This window comes from Camelus dromedarius, chromosome 21 (genome assembly GCF_036321535.1).
Source record: "Camelus dromedarius isolate mCamDro1 chromosome 21, mCamDro1.pat, whole genome shotgun sequence".
In the NCBI taxonomy this organism is placed as follows: domain Eukaryota; kingdom Metazoa; phylum Chordata; class Mammalia; order Artiodactyla; family Camelidae; genus Camelus; species Camelus dromedarius.
Genome location: NC_087456.1, coordinates 27,769,172 through 27,792,222, shown reverse-complemented (window position 1 = coordinate 27,792,222; position 23,051 = coordinate 27,769,172). Strand labels below are relative to the sequence as shown.

At 36.7% G+C, this 23,051-nt stretch overlaps 1 protein-coding gene across 1 annotated transcript in view; it reads right to left on the bottom strand.

The window, feature by feature from the left end:
* LOC135318770 (usherin-like) overlaps window positions 1–23,051 on the bottom strand; it is a 228,910-nt gene that overhangs the window by 54,793 nt on the left and 151,066 nt on the right. Inside the window, exons 12-13 of the mRNA XM_064477010.1 lie at window positions 16,217–16,412; window positions 12,109–12,750 (exon numbers count right to left, since the gene is read on the bottom strand). Of these exons, the coding sequence (XP_064333080.1) occupies window positions 12,109–12,750; window positions 16,217–16,412 (838 nt within the window). The remainder of the gene's footprint in view (window positions 1–12,108; window positions 12,751–16,216; window positions 16,413–23,051) is intronic.

The window sequence follows — 23,051 nt, the reverse complement described above, 5'->3', positions numbered from 1 at the left end:
GATTTAAAAAAAATAAAACTATGTCCCATGTTATACTTGCTTATAATAAAAAAAAATTGTTGTCTGAAATTCAAATGTAACTGAGCATCCTGTATTCTGCTAACACTGGCAACACTTGATTCTGTCACTTCCTTCTGCCCCTACGTCTAGCTAATTACTAAGTCCTTTGAATACTGTCTTCTAAGAATCTTACATCCTCTACTCTCCATTCCCATTGCCTCCTCCCTAGTTAAAGTCACTACCAAGGTTTTATAATTAACATTATGTACCAGAGGCTGTGGTAAAGCTTTACATTCATCATCTCATTTAGTTCTCATGGTAATGCTAGTAACTCAGGCATTATATAATGTTCATTACATAAGTTAGAAAACTGAAGGCTTCAGGTTAACTCCTAAAATGACAGAGTTAACACAGAGCAGAACCCAGATTCCAACCCAGGCATCTCAACAACCTCAGAGACTTTCTTAGCCACTGGTGTCCCTCTTGTCCCCGTCCAATCTGCTCTTTATAGTGTAGCTGGTCTTTTTCAGAGTATAGTTTAAACATCTCATTCTTCTATTTAAAATTATTTGATAACTTCCTATTCCCTTTAGGAAAAAGAAAAATCCACAGCATAGCCTCTAACCCTCCGGTCCAGTCCCACTTCCCTCCTTCCCTCTCTAGCTTCACTTCAGTGCTCATCCCCAGTCTGCCCCAGTCAGACTTTCTGTTCTTGACGCCTAAAGGCCTTTTCATGGGCAGCTTTGTCTGCTGACATGATTTTGACCCACCTTTTCCACTTAGCTCACTCCTATGCACATCAGGTCCTTTGGCTTCCTCCAGTAACTTACTCTAAGCTAGTTTAGTGACATTATTAATTTCAAAGCACCCTCCTTATTTCCTACAGAGTGCTGATAAAAATTGTAATTAATCTCATTTCCAGCAGATTGTAACCTCAGTGACGGCAGGAACCTCATCAGATTAATCCATCATTGTCTCCCCAGAACCCAGTACAGTGCTTGTCACAAAATAGGCACTCCAACATTTGAATTCAAAGACTGCACCAAATTATTAGGTAGGCATTGATCCCCACAAGTATTATATTAGGAAAAAAAACAGAACTTAAATTATAAGACCCATATTTTTTTTCTTATAGTAAAAGAAGAGAAATAAAAATATGATTCAAAAATATTTTCAAGTTACTTAGAGTTTCTTGGACCCAGAAGGTGGAAGTCAACAGTTTAGAAATTAGAAATGCATTGGACATTTGAATGATGGAGCAGGCACATGTGGGAGAAATGGGTCTTGATGTTATGTGATGTGTGCTTGTGCATGTATATGTATTTATACATACATAGGTACATACCAGTATTTACACACATACAAGCACATGCATAATGTTACAAGAAATTTTATTGAGACAATGAATAAAGTTTGGCAAATGAAAATAAACTGTACAATTGTCGTGATCACTAATTTAGGTATATAAAACATCAGTCATATTGAAAGAGAGAAAGAGTATGAACACAAAGGGAATCATTCTGTGTGTTATCTATCCTTTAGGGGAGAAACAAAAAGTAATTGGATCACTGTAAGACTCATTTGAAGCTCTGGCTGAAAACAAGTCATTCTTTCACAGCCATCAACAATTAATTTGTTTTTCTTCTCCTAGGCGGTGTATATTCTCTCTTGAAAAGTGTCAGGAATTGTAAAATAGAAAAGGAAAAAGCTCAAAATCTGTGCCATTCAATTAGGGAGACCTAAGATTATCATTTTTAATAGTAATTTACAACTAGATTATGTCATTTGCTCTTTGCATCCACTGACAGCAATTTGCTTCAGATGTGTTTCCAGAAATAGAGTTTGGCCATTCCAATTATTCCATATTCTCCTACCTGACTCATCATGAGATCAAAATCACAGACGTAGAAGCCTTCTGTTTTGGATTCAAGACCATTGCAACTGTGAGTCTATGCACTTTCCTTCCTGTGAAGGGACCTAGATCCTTACACTCATGATGATGGCCTCGTGAATGTACTAACAGCACTCCAATTTGGATAAATTACCCATTAGCACAGATACTTAGAAGCAGAATTAATTTGGACTTACTGCAATAGCTTCGAGCCACAGAGAATTCTAGAACAATTAGGAATGATTTTTATAAGAAATGATTTATTAGATAAATCTGTAAAGGTCAGGAGCATAGATTTTGGTGCAGAAGAATGGGTTGCCAAGTTTTGGAGAATAAAGAAGGCCACAGAAAAGTCAGACATACAAGCAGAGAGCAAGAAGGAAGGTATTAAAGCACCCAGGGAGGCTGCAACTTGGAGGTAGGGCCTCAAGGAAAAGACTAAACTGGAAGTTGTCTTGGGGTTAATTCCACTCCTCCTCTCAAGAGCATGGTTATAAAGGTTAATCCCACCATCATTTGAGTTGTCCTATTTTTAAACAGCTCTAATTAGGATGACTCAGGTGCCTGCCTGCTCAACGATTACTTCTTGCCTTACCTGAATGTGCCTAATTCTAGACCATTACCTCTCCTTTTGTGACTTCCAACTATGGAAAACATGTTCCCTTCTTTCCTACTTAAATTTCAACTCCTGAGAGCAGCTGAAAGATAACTGACCTTAATTTCTTTCTTTTTTTTTAATTCAATAGATTTCTCTGATCTCTCTCCATTAGCCCCACTTCACATTCCATATCTGCATATCTGCTTTATTATAACTGATCTTTCGGAGCTTTCTTTCCTGAGTGACTCTGGACCACATTCTGAAGCAGTGTCATTAGGAGAACAGTATTACCTCCCACTACGCAGTGCTGGAGTTAGCACAAAGCGCAAATCAGCCCACTCAAGTTTATTCTTTTCTCCAGTTTCCTTTCAGCTAACTCTTGGTCCCAAACAAGACAAGTCTCATGTGGGAAACAATGCGTTATAGAGCTAAAGCAAAAAGTCACCCGTATCATAAAAGAGTATTGCTTTATCCAGGAGAAGGCTTACAGAGTCCTGAGAGTTCAAAGCTATTAGCCAGCAGCTGGCGTTCTCTCCTGTTGTGGCTATTTGCACAGCACAGTACCCGTCCTGGGCATAAAGGAGAGCCCATTCCCTGGCAATGTCCCTCCAGAGGCCCATCAACAATTAGGCTTTGCTCGGGTCTGGAAATGGGAGAAAGAAAACAAGTTTAACCTCCAGGCCTTATTCAGAAAAGGAGGGCAGAGTGGTGGCTAAGCACTAATTATGAGCCATTTAGAAGAAACAGTTCTCATCTCAAACCAAAGAATGGACACCATACTAAGAGAAATCCAGGGAGGAATCTGGGGCTCACCTGCACCAGGCAACAGAAGACCATTTTAGTAACAGTGTCACAAATCAGTATTTTCAGACTGTAGTAGACGATGCCAATTTTCAAGTTAGGATAATAATAATTTTCCTCCAGTTACTGGTTTTATATAAAAATAATGCTGAAATTATTATTCAGAGATTTGACCAAATGTTAACAAATGTATCAATAACTATTATTCATCTCAAGCTATAATTTCTCTTTAAACATTTTAAAACCTCATTTTCAATTAGTTTAAACATATTTTAAATGCCCTGCTCCTAGTCCTTCTTCTTGGACTGCTTTCCTTACTTGAATATCTTACAAACTCCTATTTATTTATTTATTTATTTATTTATTTATTTATTTATTTATTTATTTATTTATTTATTTATTTATTTTGTTAATGGAGGTACAGGGGATTGAACCCAGGACCTCATGCATGCTAACTAAGCATGCCCTCTACCACTGAGCTACACCCAACTCTCTCCCTTATTTATTTTTAAAACCAGCTCAGGAAACACTCTCTCTACTAAGCTCTTCATGTCTCCCACCCTTTAAGAATTAATCTCTTCACTTTATTACTTCTCTATACTGGCATTTCTGATACTGCACTTATCACAATGCGTTATATTTACACATGAGTCAGTTTTCCCTACTAAGCCTTAATGCTTTAATGTATTTATGATTGTGTATCTTATAGCAGCACAGGCCCTGGTGTATAGCAGTTTATTCAATTGGTGTTAATTGATAAAATGGATATATGAGTGAAATGGATAGATGGCTGGATGGATGGATAAGCAGATGGATGGATGGATATGTTAGTCCTTAACGTATCAGATGATCTCCTGAACACTGAAAGGAAAACGGTAAACACAAACCTGTGAGTCATGAGAGTGATTGGTCAGGGTAGGTCAGGTATCAGGGGAGGATAGCAGGAAATGTGTATGAATAAGACACAATAAATTCAAAATATAATCCTTGCCAAGTCAGTGGATGAAACAGAGCTTCAGAAAGAAAATGTCACCCCCAAACTATGTCTCCTGTTCTTAGAAAAAATGATGTAATTATTTGTTCATATAGGGGAAATTATTCTATTGGACTTCCGTTTTTATTAAAAAAAAAAAAAACAAACCTGGTTTGCCTGTTTATGTGAATATCTATGAAAAGCCTTCATAAACACATTCTCTGAGAATCAAATCCAAAAACAACAATGAAGACAAGTAAGGACAGCCCTGATTATGTCTTAAGAGATTCCTGCATATACATACAGTTATAAACCACAGCAAAACTTTTATTTTCTTTGTTCTCTTTTTCTTTAGTCTCAGTATTTACCAGCTGTATGCCCTAAAGTCACTATCCTATGCCATGGCAACCGTCACAAAAGGTTCTCCAACTTAGTCCACAGAATAATCGCATTCCCAAACCCCTCCATCAGCTCTTCATTATTTGATCACTGCAGCCTCCCACAACTCTGTTAATTTTTACTTTGTAATTATTACTCGGATTCAGCACAACAAATGAAATATTTCAGGACCTGGAGCAGGTGCCAGACTCATGGGTGGAGATGAGTTTGAGGGGATGGTACTTGAAAGAGTACCTATTTTAACCCAACCTCAGATATTCATTGAGTGAATATTTATGGCAAACATTGAGTTATTCAGAAACAACTTTACTTTTTAAGAGTGTAGATTCTGGGGCCAGATGGACCTGGACTTGTAAATAGTTCTTGTCCTTAATTAGATTCCATTTCCCCTACTATAAGAAGGAAATAATACTATTTCTTCCATGATAGAAATGTGCATACTAAGTGGGATTTTTTAAGATAAAACTTTATTCCAGGGTCTAGCAAACAGTATACATTCAGGAAATATTATCTTTTATCATCATCACAATTTTTACTAGGCAGTTTTCCATAAAAGTGGGATTTTCCTAAAGTTTAAATAATGACTTATCAATATCCTTTTTCTCCCCAGATGTGCCTAGGATTGCAGTTCATATTTCCTATGACAAGATCCTATCCTGGTGGTTTCTTAAGGAAAAGGCTCTTATTCTGAGGTCTTTCTGTGAAATCATGCTAATCTGGAAAGCCCTTTCACCAAACACCATGAGGACATGTGGCATAATCGGCTCTCAACTTGAGGCACTGATTTTTAATGGAGAATCAGCCATCTAATTCCAATTCCATCCACAGGGCCGTGCATGCAATTCTGGTTTATGAGCTCATTTCTTAACAAATATGATATGCTTCTTAATGAAATAAGATACTTTGTTTTACTTTCTAATAGTCTGTATGCGTCATAGAAGAAAATCAAAAGTAAATACCAGAGGGAAGCATGAGGAATTGTCCTATTAGCACCAAACATGTCATATGAAGCTGTTTTCATTATAAATTAGCCTTTATTTTATTCCAAAGCTGCAGAGTCCTCAAGAAACCCTCTCCGCCTCTGGTTCTCAAGGACAACAGTGGGTCACAGGCTCAGGATGCTCTGACGCCCTCCCCTGCCTTTCTCAGCCTGACCTCTGATTAAGTGCCCACTGCTGAGTGTTATGAGGTCATCCTGTCCTGAATACGACGACTCAGGAAAACGTATTTAGTGCTGTATTTATTAGTGTGGCTATGTGTACATTCATATATGTACACACGCTCCAAATAATTTTAAATTAAAGCATTTTTAAAATACTTAATGGAGGTTAAGCAGCATTTTTAACCTCTGTTCAAGTTATTGAATGGCATATTAAAACCAATGTGGCTCTAATGTACCTTCTAATGTGCACTGCTGCTTTAACAAATTGCCTATAAATTTTAGTTGAATTAAGCCTATTCCTTGTACATTCAGAGTAAGGTTAGGTTAATAATACATGAGGTTTCATTACATGCACCTTCCTTAATAATATTTTTTAAGAAAGTGGGACAAGAGTCCATGTGCAGGCGTCTATACTATGGGTGAGTAGTATTTACAATCACAGGTGCAAAGGCGGGCTGAGGTCCGCGGGCTTTGCTGTTCACCCCTCCTCCGCGCCGCTGCTCCCTCCGCGCCCCGCCCGCTGCTCACCGCACAGCAGCGGGGTGTCCCCCCTGTAGTATACGATCTAGGTCTTTCAGATGTGTTTAAAGAAGTAGAAAGCAAGCCTCAGACTGCAGCAGTGCATTTTAATGTGCACACTGCAGAGCTGGCTACTGTGAAGCATCTGCTTATAATAAAGATACTTCAGGATCAGGTTTCTTTCTTTCTTTCTCTCTCTCTTTCTCTCTCTCTTTCTCTCTCTCTCTCTTTCTTTTCTTTCTTTTTCTTTCTTTCTTTCTTTCTTTCTTTCTTTCTTTCTTTCTTTCTCTTTCTTTTCTTTTCTTTCTTTCTTTCTTTCTTTCTTTCTTTCTTTCTTTCTTCCTTTCTTTCTTCCTTTCTTTCTTTCTCTTTTCTTTCTCTCTCTTTTCTTTCTTTCTTTTCTTTCTTTCTCTCTCTCTCTCTTTCTTAATGTAAATTTCATGGGAAGAGACAATAAAACCCAGAAAACAAGAAAACAAAACTCAGAGTAGTTTCTGAAGCCAGAAGAAAACAGAACCAAAAAAAAAAAAGAGTCCACAAGCACACTTTAACTTTTCCACAGGCTATACATATGCGTACGGAATATCTCCTTTTCTCAAATAAAAAATGCATTAGGTCCTTAAGCCAGCGTTTTCTTTCCTCCTTTGCAAGGTAGAGCACCACATCCTCTCTATGTGTAGTTAAAGACGCACTCACTGGCGTGCACAGAAAAGAGAATGACACGGAGGTATTTTTCAATGTAATGATTCAGGAAACCTTTTTTAATAGTTCAGGAAAGGTAAGTGGATCTCCCTGCAGTGGAGCTGTGCTCCGTGTGCCTAGAATCAAGCACTGGGCAATCCTAGGAACGCAATGAGACTTGCAGGCCGGAGAGGAAGAATCATCAGGAAATGAGGTCAGGGAGATGACGGGCATTACAGATCATGTGGCCCATTAAAGTCCATCAGCTTTGCTGTTTACTCACAATGATGGAAAGCCAGTGGAGGGTGGAGTGATAGGATCTGAAGTTTGAACAGCACCACTTCGGCTGCATGTTGAGAAGTGACTGGAGAAGCATAAAGAGGAGAAACAGGGAGTTTAGGCAGCTGTTCTGATAGTCCTGGAGAAAAATGACCATGGCTTGGACCAAGATGGATAAGTGAGAGTGGTGAGAAGTGGTCAAACTCTGGATATACTTCAAGGTAAAACCAACAAGATTAATTTTGATAGAAGAGACAAGAGTTGTGGGGAAAAGAGTCAAGGATGGCTACAAGGATTTGATCTGAAAAGATCACAACCCAGAGAATACTAGGGTAACATTTTCAGTTCAGTATGATTGAACAATTTTTCCCTTCCAAAATCCCAAAAAATGAAATAAAAGAAAGTTTTAAAAGAACATAAGAGGAAACGGCAGGCAAGGACAGATGTCTACAAGTAAAAGCTGAGCACTTGTAAATGGACAGACCAACAATAAGTTAATTGATTCAGGCATAACTCTGGGAAAAAGTGAAATTGAAGGTTCCAGGGACTTCTGAAGTCAGGTGTGACTTTCCCCAACCAGAAGGCTTTCCTTCTCACTTTGTGAGAGAAGACAATCAGTTTTCTCTTTAGAAGTGAGTGAGGGTTTGTACTCAACAGGTACAGGGATGAAGTGTTACAGTAACATGGGGGTTATACGAACAGCTGCCTGTGATGGTTAATTTTATGTGTCAACTTCGCTAGATACGATGTCTAGTTGTTTGGCCAAACACTAATCTAGATGTTTCTATGAAGGCGTTTTACAGATTTTCCCAGAATATAAAAACATTAATACAGACTTAAGGCCCCATTGAGTTCCCAGAAAATAATTATTTAACGAAAAGCATATCATCCTAAATTTCTGAAATGAGGGATATACAAATGGTAAAGCTTCTGGAATGTAAAAAAAGAAAGAAAGAAGAATTTAGTCGGTACTGCTAGAAGATAATGGTGAAATAAAGTTAATGAGAGAAAATGGTTCTATATAATGGCAAAATGTCAAATAGCTCTGAGTATGGAATAAAGATAATTTTAGATGTTCAAAATTCTAAAACAACCCCATCACTTTCCTCCCTGTACTCTTTCTCAGACGCTACCAGACCATTTGTTATACCAAATACACAAATAAACCAAGAAAAAAGGAAACAGGGGATTCAACACAGGCGACATGAAGGAAATCTTTAGTATAGCTGCAAAAGGCCTAGGATACAGCTACCTCAGAACTACAGATCAAGAGGCTTAAATCAGAACAGGAGGGTCAGGAGTTCAGATCCTGCCATGGACTGACATATTTAGTGCAGAAAAAATACACACACACAAACATATATACACAGACACACACACATCTCCTATTGGCACTGTTTCCCTGGAGAACCCTACCTAATACAGAGGCTCTTGCTAAAACTCCTGATTATTTCTCATTTCAATTAAAAAAAACAAAACAAAACACTTAACTGACAGCACACAATATACAAGGAATTATGTTAGTATCATGGCCATGTAAGTTGAATAACATAACCCTTGCTCTCAAGATATTGAAGCTCAAACAATGGAAATGAGACAACTGCACAAATAAAATACAAGGATACTTTAAATATGATAGTTATTTTCATCCATAGCAATGATCCCCATTCTATATCTTCCTTAAAAGAGAGGACAATTTGCCATACACTTTTGGAGAATTGTGCAACATCTGTACTTATGCAAATAGCTCCTAAAAAAAAAAAGACATTATACTAGATAAATCCCAAAAAGAAAGGTGCCAGGAGATCATGAGGATTGAGCATGATTTACCAGTCTTTTCATTTTTTATGTTAATTTTTATTTTTATCACAATTTATGTGTAGATAGTTTTAAAAACCAAACAGACCTTAAAGGCTCATGATGTAAAATGGCAGTCTGCTGCTCACTCCATCCTTCTCCCAGAATTCCCTGCACGGAGCACCAACCTCCAGCTCCTCTAGATGTTTCTTCTGGCTTCTCTCTCTCCCTTTCAGAGTAACATACATGCATTGTTCCATCTCAACTTTTTAAATTTAGCCTATTATCTTCCTACTGCAGACAATGAATATTTAGCTGTTTACACCCCCTCCTCAATAATCTCTTTAGTTGGTTAAATCAATACTCAGAGATCATCTTATTATGACTACTTAACGCTGTTGCACAGTTATGCGGTGTAACATGCTTGATTATATTCCCTTTCCTGAAAACTATGCCTCTGCTTAGTTTTCTAGGAATCTTAGATATTTCTAGAAGTCAAAACTCTCCAATAGAACTCTATCCAAAAAATCTGTCAGTTTCTTTTTCTTTTCCCACTGAACATATCAATCCACAGGAGGGTATGAACCCCCTATCCTCCTGTTCTGATTTAAGCCCCTGATCTCTAGTTCTGTTGTATACCTACATCCTAGGTCAGAATGAAACATTCAATGAACTGTAATAATTGATAATTATCAAGAGGATGAAATATTTGATCTATCTTTTGCTGGTTTATTTAGAAAGAAAGATATATAAATCATGGTTATTTGTGCAGAAATCTACCTAATTTCCAAAATCAGTGATACTAAGAATAGCAAAAAATATATTATCTTAGGATATAAAAATATAGTAATTGATTGCAAGTTTGGAAGGATAAATGTGAAAGCTGAAAGTCGCAGGTTGCAGCTGTCATGTAGGCCATCTGTCCACCTCTCAGTGATATTCCTGTTTCCTGGGACACTTACCACCTTGCTCCTACCCGAAGGAGTGGTCCTCAGAAGCCATGCTTATTGTATGTGATCCTGACACTCCTGGCCACCCTAACAAAACTGAGCCAATTAGAACTTCCCTCTTGGAATTATAACCAAGAAGCTGCTAACGTCTCTCTGCATAGCTGGCACTAAAACTGTAAGCCAACTCGGGACAGGGGTGGCCATGCAACCACACAGAGAGGGAGAGCGAGGCAGAGAGGGTCCTTCTGCAGAAAGAGACAAAAGGTGGAAATGAATGAATGAATGAATGAATGAATATGTATCAGTGGGAGCTTTCTGGTTTCTGAGTCCTGACTACATTGATCCACATCAGGTTTTGCGGAACATCCTGTGACAACATAGCCCCCAATTATGCTGGAGCTAGCTCAGTTTTCTTTTTTTCTGATACTTTTATCTCAAAGAGAATTAACTACTTATCAATTCTTTTCTGTCTCTTTGGATTTACTTGACACACAATGACAAGGGAGAGGTATGGTTCAATTCTTCTAAGCTGAAGTCCTTGTCATGTAAAACAGGACTTTAGTCCTACCCTTCCCTGGCAGGCAAATCACTCTTAAATTTGCATCACACTCCTTTTCAGGGGCTCAGATAACTCAGAGCTGATTTTGCTAGACAGGACAGCAGCTAGTACAGCTGCTAAACTGATACATATTTACATGTACCACATATCATGGTAAGTTATGAGGGAAGTATATTGTTCTGGTTAAATCATATAAAGTCAAGGAGAAAGCCATACATAGGGTCTATTCTTCTTCCAGTTGGGAAACATAGAAAGACGGGTACTATATGACTAAAAAGTAGCCTATTTTATTAATTTGATGACATTTAAAAATAATTCTAGATGTTTCTATATGATGCCAGAACATATAGTTGACTTGGTAAAAACACTTGGTCAGCTTTTATTTAGAAAATCAGTTCAATACCCTTGTACAATGTTGGTGGGAATTTAAATTGGTGAAGCCACTGTGGAAAACTGGAGGTTTCTCAAAAAACTAAAAATAGAACTACCATGTGATCCAGCAGTTGCACTCCTGGGTATACATCCAAAACAACCACACTAATTCAAAAAGATTCATGCACCCTAATGTTCACAGCAACATTATTTACAATTGCCCAGATATGGAAACAACCTAAGTATCCATCAACAGATGACTGGAGAAAGATGTGGTGTCTGTGTGTGTGTATATATGTACATATACACATACACACACAGAATGGAATACTTCTCAGCCATAAAAAAGAATGAAATATTGCCATTTGCAGCAACATAAATGACTTGGGGGGGCATTATGCTAAGTGAGATAAGTCAGACAGAGAAAGATAAATACTATATATCTCTTATATGTGGAATCTAAAAAAATACAACTAACTAGTGAATATAACATGAAAGAAGCAGACTCACAGATACAGAGAACACATCAGTGGTTACCAGTGGCAGGGAGGGGCAATATGGAGGTGGGAAAGTGGAAGGTACAAGCTACTGGGCGTAAGACAAGTTCAAGGACGTTTTGTACAACATGGGGAGTATGGCCAATATCTTATAATAACTGTAAATGGAAAATAACCTTTAAAAGTTATATAAAAAATAAAAAAATGTTTAAAAAGAAAATCACCTGAAGTTCATCACCTGAATATTTGGCATTGTATAGATAATCAACTCAAGTTTCCCTTTCCCTGGAACGTAAAATGTATTCTTGCTTTTCTTAGATTTTTTTTTTTCAGTTGTTAAAAGGAGATTTACTTCAAATTGAGAAATTAAATCTAAGTCACAGTTATGAAATGTCTGCCTGGCTGGCATTCATCTAAAGGGTCACCCCAAATATAGCAACACAAATATGCCACATAATCTTGAGTAAACTAAACAGTTGTATCTATATTAGATAATGATACAAGTACAACAATGATGTTGGAGATTAATTTTTTAGAAGTCCTGACTGAGAAGCAAAGAGGAATCACCCAAAACAGGATAATGAAGGGAAAGCCACTGCGGACTGAAACTGTAACACATTTCTCTCTTACCTGTTTGACACTCGTTACACCTTCTTCCTTGACGATTAGGCAAACACAGGCACTGGCCACTGACTGGGTCACAAATGGTCCCAGGTAACGTCCCCGAGGCATCACACTCACACATCTGGCAGTCTTGAAATCTGCCAATGGTCAAATTGTACCTGTGAGGCTCACACTGATTACAGCGAAGACCTGTTACTCCTAATTTGCAAGGACATTGTCCTGTTGATTTGTCACATAGCAGAGAGCCATTGACTGTCCCCGTCTTATCACAGTTACAAGGCAGACAGAGGAAAGAATGATTTTGCTGTAGGTAGAAGTACCCCTCCACGCATTCATTGCACCGTCTCCCTCCAACACTGGGCTTACAGACGCACTGTCCTGTCCGAGCATCACAGACGGTCCCGGGCAGGGATCCAGCGATGTGGCAGTCACAGGCCTTACAGCCGGCGGAGTCCAGTCCATAAAAGTGCTCTCTGCAGGTGTCACACTGAAGTCCTTTGGCTTCTTTCTTGCACTCACACTGCCCAGAAAGTGGGTTGCAGAGTTTGTTCACTGAGCCGTGGAGGTTACACTGGCAGGGCTCACATCCATCATCATTAAAACTTTGGAGAAATTTATATCCAAAATTGCAATGATCACACCTAAGCCCTAGAGAGAAAATACGTTTAAAAAAGTAAAGATGGGAAAACGATTCCATTCGAGCTTTCAAGACAGCTGAAGCACAAATAACGCTACTGCTGACATTTGACAAAATGTTGTGTGTTTTTCCACCAGTAATGCTAGAGACGGCCAACTGTATACTCAAAATATGATGGCAATACTTAATTTGGCACTCATATACAACTTTATTTTCATAATGTGCTTTGTAAACTTTATTTATTATTTAACGGAAAGAAAAATCCTTAATGCAAATGTTGCTTCTGTTACACACACTGGAGCTCTTTTCCTATTTAACAAATATCAGAACTATTGTTTTAAAATTATTGAACCATATTCAAATTATTATTCTTAGTTATTTCATATTAATAAAGCATGTTCATTTAAAACTATGGTAGAAAGTGAAATACATTTTCAAAGCCATACAGAAGAATTATATATTGCCACATTAGTTCATGCCTAGAAATCAGAATCCTCTAAAAATGTTTAATAAAATGTTAACTATTTCTGTGGTAACAGTATATATACTTACTTCTGAATATCACACACTTAAATAATTAATGTAAATAAAAGTTGTCCAGAGCAATTTTTATTTCAATGCTTTTATATGCTCCTATATTTTATCATTTTCAATTAATATAAATTATGCTCTCCCTGGCTCATAAAGCAATCACATTGCTTGTCGTATTGTGTGATTCAGAACATACCTCTTTAAACACTAAGTAAATTCTCCGGTTTACATTACTTCTATTTGAAGGAGTATATACATACATACATTTCACAAAGAGAGAAAAACATTTTATCACCTACACTGAAATCTGACAACTTAGGTTGGTTTCAAAGAGTATTACAAGGCAAAGGAATAAAAAAGAAATTTGAACAGGAAAGGCTGAGATGCCAAAAAATACTTCCTTTAGATAGTCCTCACACATCCATGAATTTAAATAACTATGTGAGGCTGAATCAATTGAAACATTTATTTCAAGTTATAACAGCATTAAAAAATTAGTCCTAAAGTAACAGTCAAAAACACACTCAGGAACCCATATGCAGAAAAGCATTCCCTAAACTGGAAAGAAATGCATAATATATATGTATGTATGTGGATAAAAATTCAAGAACTCCAATGGAAGGCAAGTTCTTTAACAGTGATGAATGACTCACCTAAGGCATATCATTTAATTTCAATAAGGAAAATAAAAAAGGACCACTATTGCTGCAAATTTTAAAAATAACTGTATTGTTAACAAGAATTATGACTCATTTTGAACTATTAAAATTGGTCTACATGGATTCATATCATATCAGTTTTAAAAATATGCGCAGTGCTTATTTGAATATGCCATACATATTCCTGACAGGTAATCTATTCCTAACGATACTCAGGAAGGCCTACAGGGCATCACATTCGGTGTTAACAAGTACAGGCGAGTTAGCGCACTTGGCATTTAATTCACATTCTTCTCCCTTTTTATTCTAGATGAATGACCTACTTTAATAAAATTATTGGTGCTAATGTATTTTACTGGTGATAGAATCATTAGTAAGATTTAACAGTTTTGTTAAATCTAACAGTTTGCTTTCTGAAGCACATACAACATACATTTGTATTTTCTGTTGTTTTCTTAATCATATTAACAAGGTAAAATTGAATAGGGTTATTTGCTAGTCTCATTAGGAGAAGAATAATCTCTATATATACATGTCAAGTTTGTATTTTTATTAAAAAATACTACATATACAGAAATAACTCTACAGATAGTAATGTCAAACTGCTGATTTCATCTTCAAAAAATAGGTTTATATTTTCCTGCAGAAAACTACCTGGATCAAACAATAATATAAGTAAATGGCAGGGAGGTCATAACAAATTCTAAGTAAATACTAAAGTTTGATTTTTTTTTTTCTTCCTTAAGCTCTGGACTCTAACCATCACAAGAAAGATTTTATTGATACAGAGCTGTAACCATTTGACTGTCTCTAAAGGCCTTTCTTTAAATTTTGTTTTCACATCTTGAATTTAAAATGTATCTTATCTTAAAGAACAAAGGATGCTATATAGTGGAATTCAAAGGTCTTACCTTTCATTCCGTATCAGAGATAACATACAAAAATGTACTTCTCTTTATAAGTAACTTTTTCCGGAAAAGTTAGTTTTTGCATGCTTGAAATGTGTAAGGGCAAGTTATGTTAAAGATTTTGATGTAATCTTTCTTTAAACTAGAGAAATCTTGTGTAATATCATAAAGCCAGCTCATATTCTTTTTTATTAAGTTAAAATAAAATGCTTCTCTAGTTGACTGGTACAAAAAGATAAATGTTTATGTACATAGATAAAAGATAAAGAATTAGCTTTAGTGTTATATAACAGAAATGAAAATGTTGCTCCGAATGATATGTTCTTACGTATGTGTGTGGATGCATTTTGGGGGGTGTGTGTGTGTGTGTGTCTGTCTGTCTTCCAGGCATGTTTATATTATTATAAGGTTCAGGTCAATGTTAGAAAAACCATGGAAAGTTTGGTGTCTTGAATGACAATAGAAAGGTAAAGGTCCTTTTTAAACTTCCTATACGAACCAAGACGTGTTCAGTTACAACACAAGACTCACTTTATCAGGAAACTTTCCTCTCATAATATTCTCATATATCAAAATTTCAAAGTGCATTATGTACATAGTGCATTTTGGGCACTTGATAAATTTTGTCCTTATGTGGCTGTGGCTCCCCTCAAAAATGTTGGATGTAATAAATTGCTATAATCAAATCTAATTTCTGAAAAATACCTGTGGGAGTAACAAACAAAAAAGCACGTCTTATATAAAAAAATGATAAATAACACCGAAGGTAGCTGTTTATTATAATCAGCTTGGTACTGAATTACAAAATTAAAATTATGTGGCCCTTTATAACTAACCCTAGCAATATACATGATCTGTGGAATTATGTTGACTTATTTTGCATTTCACAGGAACAGTTCAAAGAAATATAATAGAAAAAAATGGAAAGATTTATCACAAAGGACCCTGTAGCACAGAATATTTTGAAAAAAATCCATTTATTTTGGTCTATTAAGAAAACTAGCATGGAAATGACTTGCTTAGAACTCATTAAGTGTAAAACATTTTGAAAAAGTGCTAATTTTCTAAAAGAAACATCTATGCAGTAAGCAAATTATATTTTTCTATGACTTATTAGTATGGGACCACATGAACTAAAGCAGTTACAGAATGAAGAAACTTCTAAAGGGTTGATTAAACTAAGCTTCAAGCTGTAGTTTGATAGAATTATTAATCTAATCATTTTTAGACAGTTAATTTCACCCAAATTGTTTTTTTTTTTTTTTCTAGCCTGCCTAGAGCAAGGAAATTTGCTTTGCTCTTCAGTTAAGAAATCAAACAGAGGATTTTATCCCAGATGGTAATAGAGTTGTGACTGTAAACCTTTGCATTACACATACCAATAACATTTGCTTTGCACTTGCACTGGCCTGAATTTTGGTGACAGGTAATATCTCCATCCACTGTCCCAGAGGTACTGCAGTCGCACGGACGGCAGCCATCAGGATCCCACTCCTGGAGACCGTAGAATCCATCCTGGCACTGATTGCACTGTCTGCCAGACACATGTCTCTTACAATTACACTGGCCTCCGATCTAGAGAAGATACAATGTTTTGTAGAATGATGAACGTATCTATTTTTAGGTAAGTTGCTCATTAGGTACAAGGCAGGAAGGGAGGGAGGAAAAAAAAACTTTAAATGTTAAACAGACAAGAAGGTAAAAGGGTATTTCTCCTCCTGACACAAAAACACGGAAGAGCTTTGGCAAGGTGAATTCACAGAGCCAAACGAAAATAAGCCCCATGGAAGTCAACAGTATGTGACTGAAAGGGAGGTGGAATTCGCATTAAACATCACATAAAGAAATCAAAATACAGTCATATGGAGGCTGAAAATAGAAAAGACCAAGCAGTTAATTTCATCTTTACTCTCCGCCTCTGTTTCATTTCTTTCATTTCCTCGTTGATCCATACTTGCTTTACGCATGCCTGAAGTAAGGAAGAATCTTTCTATAATAATATCATCTTGTCAAGGTTTCAGATGTTTAAAATAAAGTTCTTAATAGCATCCATTTATGCCTACTGATACTGACTCTAATAATATTTTTTTTACACAACTTAGCTCTTTGGAATATTTCAGTATATTTATGGTTCATTCATATTATGATTTAATCACATTAAGTATATTTAACTAATTTACATTGTGGTAAAAAATGCCAAAAAATTTACTTGCTTTCGGGCATTGTCAACTAAAATAATAGCTGAAAAAAAAGGAATATTTTTCCTCTTCAAGCTGCTGTTTGAGAATGAAAATACATAAAATGTATAATGCTCATTTACTATATACATAGATAATACTATGTTGTTGGTTAAAGAAAGAGCTAAACCTTTTCACAAGGGGACATATACATATAAAACGTGAAATAAGTATGAGAAATTCACTACTATCTGAGGACTTTCACAAGAGCTGTGAATATAGACATCCAATCGCTTATCAAGTCACTGGCATGTCCCCCCCGCCCCAACTTCCTTCCATTTGGACTGAATCCAGCTCTCCACATGTGGAGGCAAGGTTATCACACAGGGAAGTAACCTACCTGTAGAAAGACATGGTTGGATTTACCTTTAACCTCAGGGATATTCAAAACTATCACATGCAACTGGGATTCAGTTACAGACATATAGAGAAGGGTTTTTTAATTAAAGAGTATTTTTAAAAATCTATCACAGCCTCATTTTTTTTTACCTCATCTGAGAAATAGGAACTCAGTGTGTCATTATTTAAGGATAAAATAATTGAATCAAAATATCTAATACTCTGAAAAGTAAAGGGTTATACATGCGCCAGATACAGCTGTAGATAACAATGAATGTCAATATCAAAGACACAAATAGGTCAGAAAGATATGCAAGGACAATGAATTGCCCCCTTGTGTCTGGCTATGTTTCTCACCCCCAACTCTTACCTGCCCCATGGCAACCAGATTATTATTCAAAACAAGGATTTGATTTTGTCTGCAAAAATAAATGGCATTTATTGGCAGGTATGGGTTACATAGAGCCACGAAAATCTAATAGACCCTTGATTACATACTTAGAACACTTCAAGTCCATGACCATATAATGAATCCCTTATTTTTCCACTCGTTTCCCATATATCAGTCTTGTTCCCCAGATGGCAAGCACCTTCCGGAACTGCACATACTATTTCTGTCAAAGAATAACACGTTTGGTCCCCACGTGTCAAGAATACTTCCTCAAAGATCTAGGGTAAGAAAGAGTGAAAAAGGGAAAGAGTGCATTCTGTGCTAAAACTTTATCATCTCTATATTTTGTCATATTCTTATTTAAATGCAAGACATGTATCCTCTGGGGCTTCTTTGCCTCTTGAAATCTAGATACAACTTCCTGTAACCCTCCTTCCATTCCTGCTGAAGGACAAAAGTGCTCCTTAAGTTTTAAAGAATTTGTGTGTACTGATATTCTCATGGTCACCCTGACCCTACATTTCTGCTTCTTCCGTTTTGGAATCTTCTTGTCACCTGAGAGCTCTGTCCTGAATCATCCTAGATGTGAAACTTGCTCAATTCATCAATATCAGAAGAGGAGCGCTCATTTAAAAAAAAAAAAAAGTAATCAATTTTACTAAAAACTTGGGTGAAAGAAGAGTGAGTGCGATTTATAACATCCCTTTAGCTTCCCTGTAACCAGACATCTTCAAAGTCTTCTGCACCCGTTAGTCACCATTTCTGTGCCTTCTCTCTCTGTACTCCTCACTCTTCCCTAATGCACGTTTTTTTCCTCTTTACACCTCTCAGTCATCTTTTATATAAATCATCTCGAAAGTGTTTATTTTTTTAGAATTTTTAATTGTCTTGACTTGTGCAACCCTTCAGTGTTATGAAAGTATATTTTCAATAGAATCAAGTATCTCCATGAGAAAAAAAAACTGCAAATAAGGTAACACAATTTCACTCTCATTTTATTAACCTAAAAGTTTGCATACCACATATAGTTTGTAACTTCTCTGTATTAGGCACACCTTAAAATGTGGTTTAAAAGTGCCTGATAAAAGACTCTATAGTTCATAGAATTAGTTCCTTTTAATCAGTTTCTCAAAATTCACCTGAAAATACAAGTTTATGTCTGTACGAACCACCACAGGTTCTCTTCCTTTTACGTGAGGGAATATAAATCTATTCATACTCTAAGACTAATACATGTCCGCCAAGAAGCAGAAAAAGAGTATGACCAGTCCCCTTAAAAAACACAATTCCAGAAAGTTGGATACAACCCTTTTCTGTTTCCATACTCTTTGAGAGAATACTTCTAACACTAACCCTAGGTTGACCTATTGATTTTCTTTGACCAATAGTATGTCAGCAAATACGATGTAAGCAGCGATTTGAAGTGCTTACAGATTTGGAATTTATTCTCTCTAGCTGGGCTTGGAATCCTGAGACCACCTCGTAAAGAGGCTCAAGCTATCCTGTTGGAAGACTAGAGAACAAGTGTCAGAGAACCAGATACCTGGCGAATATCTCCCAGCTAACATTCTGCTTAACAGTCACGGATACATGAGTGAGGGCTTCCTAGATCGCCTAGCTGCCAGCTGACAAGCTAGCTAACCATAGATAAATAAAAGAGCTCAGACAAGATCAGACAAGTCAACCCAGACCACAGCCAAGCCAAACTGCAGAATTCTAAACTAAGTAAATGGTTTGTACTATTTTAAGCCACCAAGTTAGAAGAAAAAGTTAGCAGATACAATGACATTGACCAGAACTTCAACTACATTTCTATACCTAGCTGCCAGGGAGGCTGAAAAATGTAGTTTATTCTCTACAACCACATGGCCAAATAATATTGAAATTTCCATCAGTAATGCAGAAGGAAAAACAGACAATGGGGTACAATTACTATCTCTGATAACAGACAAACACATGTTTGTACTTTAAGCCAGAGAAATTTTCCAGCTCTTTAAGACTTAAAACACAATATTGGTTATATAAGTTTTGGTCTTGCATCCTTTCGGTCACATGAACAATAAGGGAAAAGAGATGTCCCCATGAGCTCTAGTCAAACTCAAACACACCTCTGATTAGCCTGGCTTGGGTCATATCTTCTCTTTTCCTAGTTTCTTAAGAGAGAAGATTTTTCTTTGAAATCTTTTTTTCCTTCTCTAACACAGACAATTCGTGTTCTAGATGTTTTACCAAGTACTGCCACACTGGCATCCCACAGTTTTGATACATTGTCTTTTCATTTTTCATTCAGTTCAAAATACTTTCTAACTTCCCCTTCCTTTCCTGTCTGACCCTTAGGTTATTTAGAAGTGTGTTAGTTAGTTTCCAAGTATTTAGGAATAGTGCAGCGATTATTCTGTTGTTGATTTCTAATTCAATTTAATGAGTGTGTCCAGATAACATACTTTATACAACTTGAATCCTTTTAAATTTACTGAGACTTGTTTAATGGTCCAGAATTTGATCCGTTTTGGTAGATGTTTTGTGTAGACTAGAAACGTATGTGCATCCTGCTGCTACCGAGTGTTCTATAAATACCAATTAGGTCAAGTTGGTTGACAGTTGTTTTAATCTCTTTACTTACTGGTTTTCTGTCAATTTGTTTTATTAGTTGTTGAGAAAGGGATATTGAAATTTTGGCAATTTCTTTATTGGGTGCCAGGTATTGTGGATTTTTTTCTTTCTGAGAGCCAGATATTTAAGTGTTTCTATAAATACTCCTCAGTTTTGTATTGGGATGCAATTAAATTACTTGGAAAGTTTCTTTGGGCCTTGCTCTTGAGATATATTAGGAAGTCCTGGAACAGTGATTAGTCTAGGACTATTATCTACAACTGAGGCAAGACACTGCTGTGTTCTCTATCTGATGTCCTCTGAATCAAGATTTTTCTAGTTTGGCTAGTGGAAACAGGCACTACTTACAGCTTGCTTGAGTGATAAGCACCACTACACTTAATCCTTTCAGGTTGTTCTTTCCCCTGGCTCACACACATACAATGACTGATAGTCAGCTGAATACTGAAGGAAGATAGCCATAGAGCTCTGGAGTTTTTTCTCTGGGCCACTCTCTCTGCAAGCTCTACCACTTTGGACTGACTCCCTTAATGCTCAGCTCCATCTCTACAGCTCAGAACCCACTGAGCTCCACCTGGGTTTTCCCTCTGTTCCCTCGCCTGAAAATTCTCTCAAAGTAAAAAGTCAGAAGATTAAGTACATGCCTACTTCCTCTTTTCCTGATATTTTACTACAATAATAGGAATTTTTAAAACTATAACCCATAATTTTAATCAGCTTAGTAGAGAAAACAATTCACAAATAAATTTTGCCAAAGATTGTCAAAGACACAACATAAAAGAAGTATAAATGAAATTGACAATACTCTCAACTAGTCAGAAGCTACAATGAGTGCCAGATGAGCTGTATTTCTAAAACAAGAAAAGTGATTTTTCCTGCAGAGCCTCTGAAAGACTTAAGATTTACAGGTGACAAAACACAGAAAGAAGTAGGGTACACGTCTGAAGTCAGAAGAATGGCTCTCCACTGGGGGTAATTTTATTCCCTAGAGGACACCTAGCAGTGGCTGGAGACTTTTGGGTTGTATCAACTGGGAGAGGGGTTCTACTGTCATCTGGTGGCTAGAGGGCAGGGATGCTAATAAACACCCTACAACGTACAGAACAGTTCCCCATAACAAAGAGTTACCTAGCCAGAAATACCAATGGTGCTGAGGCTGAGAATTGCGCATTAGAAGAGTTCTGCATAGCAAGGATTTAGAGTTCCAGTTCCACTCTTAATCCTACACAGCCAAGCACGGCTCCTATCCCATGGTGACATCAGTCTTTTCATCAAAAAAAGGAAAAGGAAAAAGAAAGAAATTAACCAGCTCCACTATATCAGACCATCAACAGCTGGGGAGGGGGTGAGGTACAGGGCAGAAATTGGAGGATTTAAGTGAAAGTGTTTGTAATGAGATAGGGACACCGTCACCCCCTGCCACCTTTCTCCTTCTACAACACTGCTTCTAGAAAGCCAGGAGCCACACTTATTTTCCATAAAGAGGAAACTGGCAGAGAAAAGCCACAGAGATAAGATCCCAAGAAATGATATTTGAGACTCTGACCCCTGCAAAGAAAAGCTCTCTTGCTGCTCAAACACACAAGAGCCAAGTCCAGTTTGAAAGTGTTTTCCCATTTTATTTTAGAAAAGAGCAGTCAGCAAAATTTCCAACACGAAAAACAGGGACCAAGAAAAAAAATTTAGAAAGAAGAGAAAGAAGGAATGCAGAGAATAGAAATATAAGAAATCATCAACCAACAACATAAAAAACATCTGTGTAACAATTATCCCCAGAAAGTTAAGGTAAAAGTTGCATCCCTTCAAAAATATGAAACAGAAAAAGCCTTAAGAAACAATCTGTGAGGGAAAGAACTGTTGAATATTAAAACCACAATAGGAAAAATAAAAATTTCCATTAAAAGAGGTTGTAGGATAAAGTTGAGAAAATTCTTCAGAAAGAACAATAAGGAGAGAAGAAAAATGAAATAAAAATATAAAGAATTTCCAGAAGGACAAAGAATAGAAAAAAATGAGGAAAGAAATTATCAAAGCATTAATACAAAATACACATTTTTCCTTACATGAAAACACAGTTTATAAAGGCTCACCGTGAGCTAGCAAAACTAATGGGGGAATAAAGAAATGACATCAAGACACAAGCTCATGAAGCATTCAAATACCAGAAATAAAAAGACACAAAAATTTCTAGAGACCAATAAAAATAAGTCATATATAAAAGAAATACAGATTATCACTGAAGTGTTCTGCAAGATTACTGTAACCTAGAGAACTGTATCATATCTTCTAAATTATGAATAAAATTATTTTCAAATTATTGGATACGATACCTTTTAAATTACGAGTAAAATGATTTCAAATTATTGTAAGAAACACCTTCTAAATTTAACTCCCACTCTCAGGAAGCTGCTGGCAGTTAGGATACCTGATTTTCCTCCCAAATCCCTGCTATTCCTTCTCTGTCTCCTCCCCTGACCACCTGCGGATATGCTCCAGAACTCTCTTCATGGATCTTTACCTATACCTACGTTCACTCCCTCGGTGATATCTCCTACACATACTACAGACACATAGATGATGCTCAAATAAATGCCATGCGCATATTTCCAATAAATACCCACCGATCATTTGCAT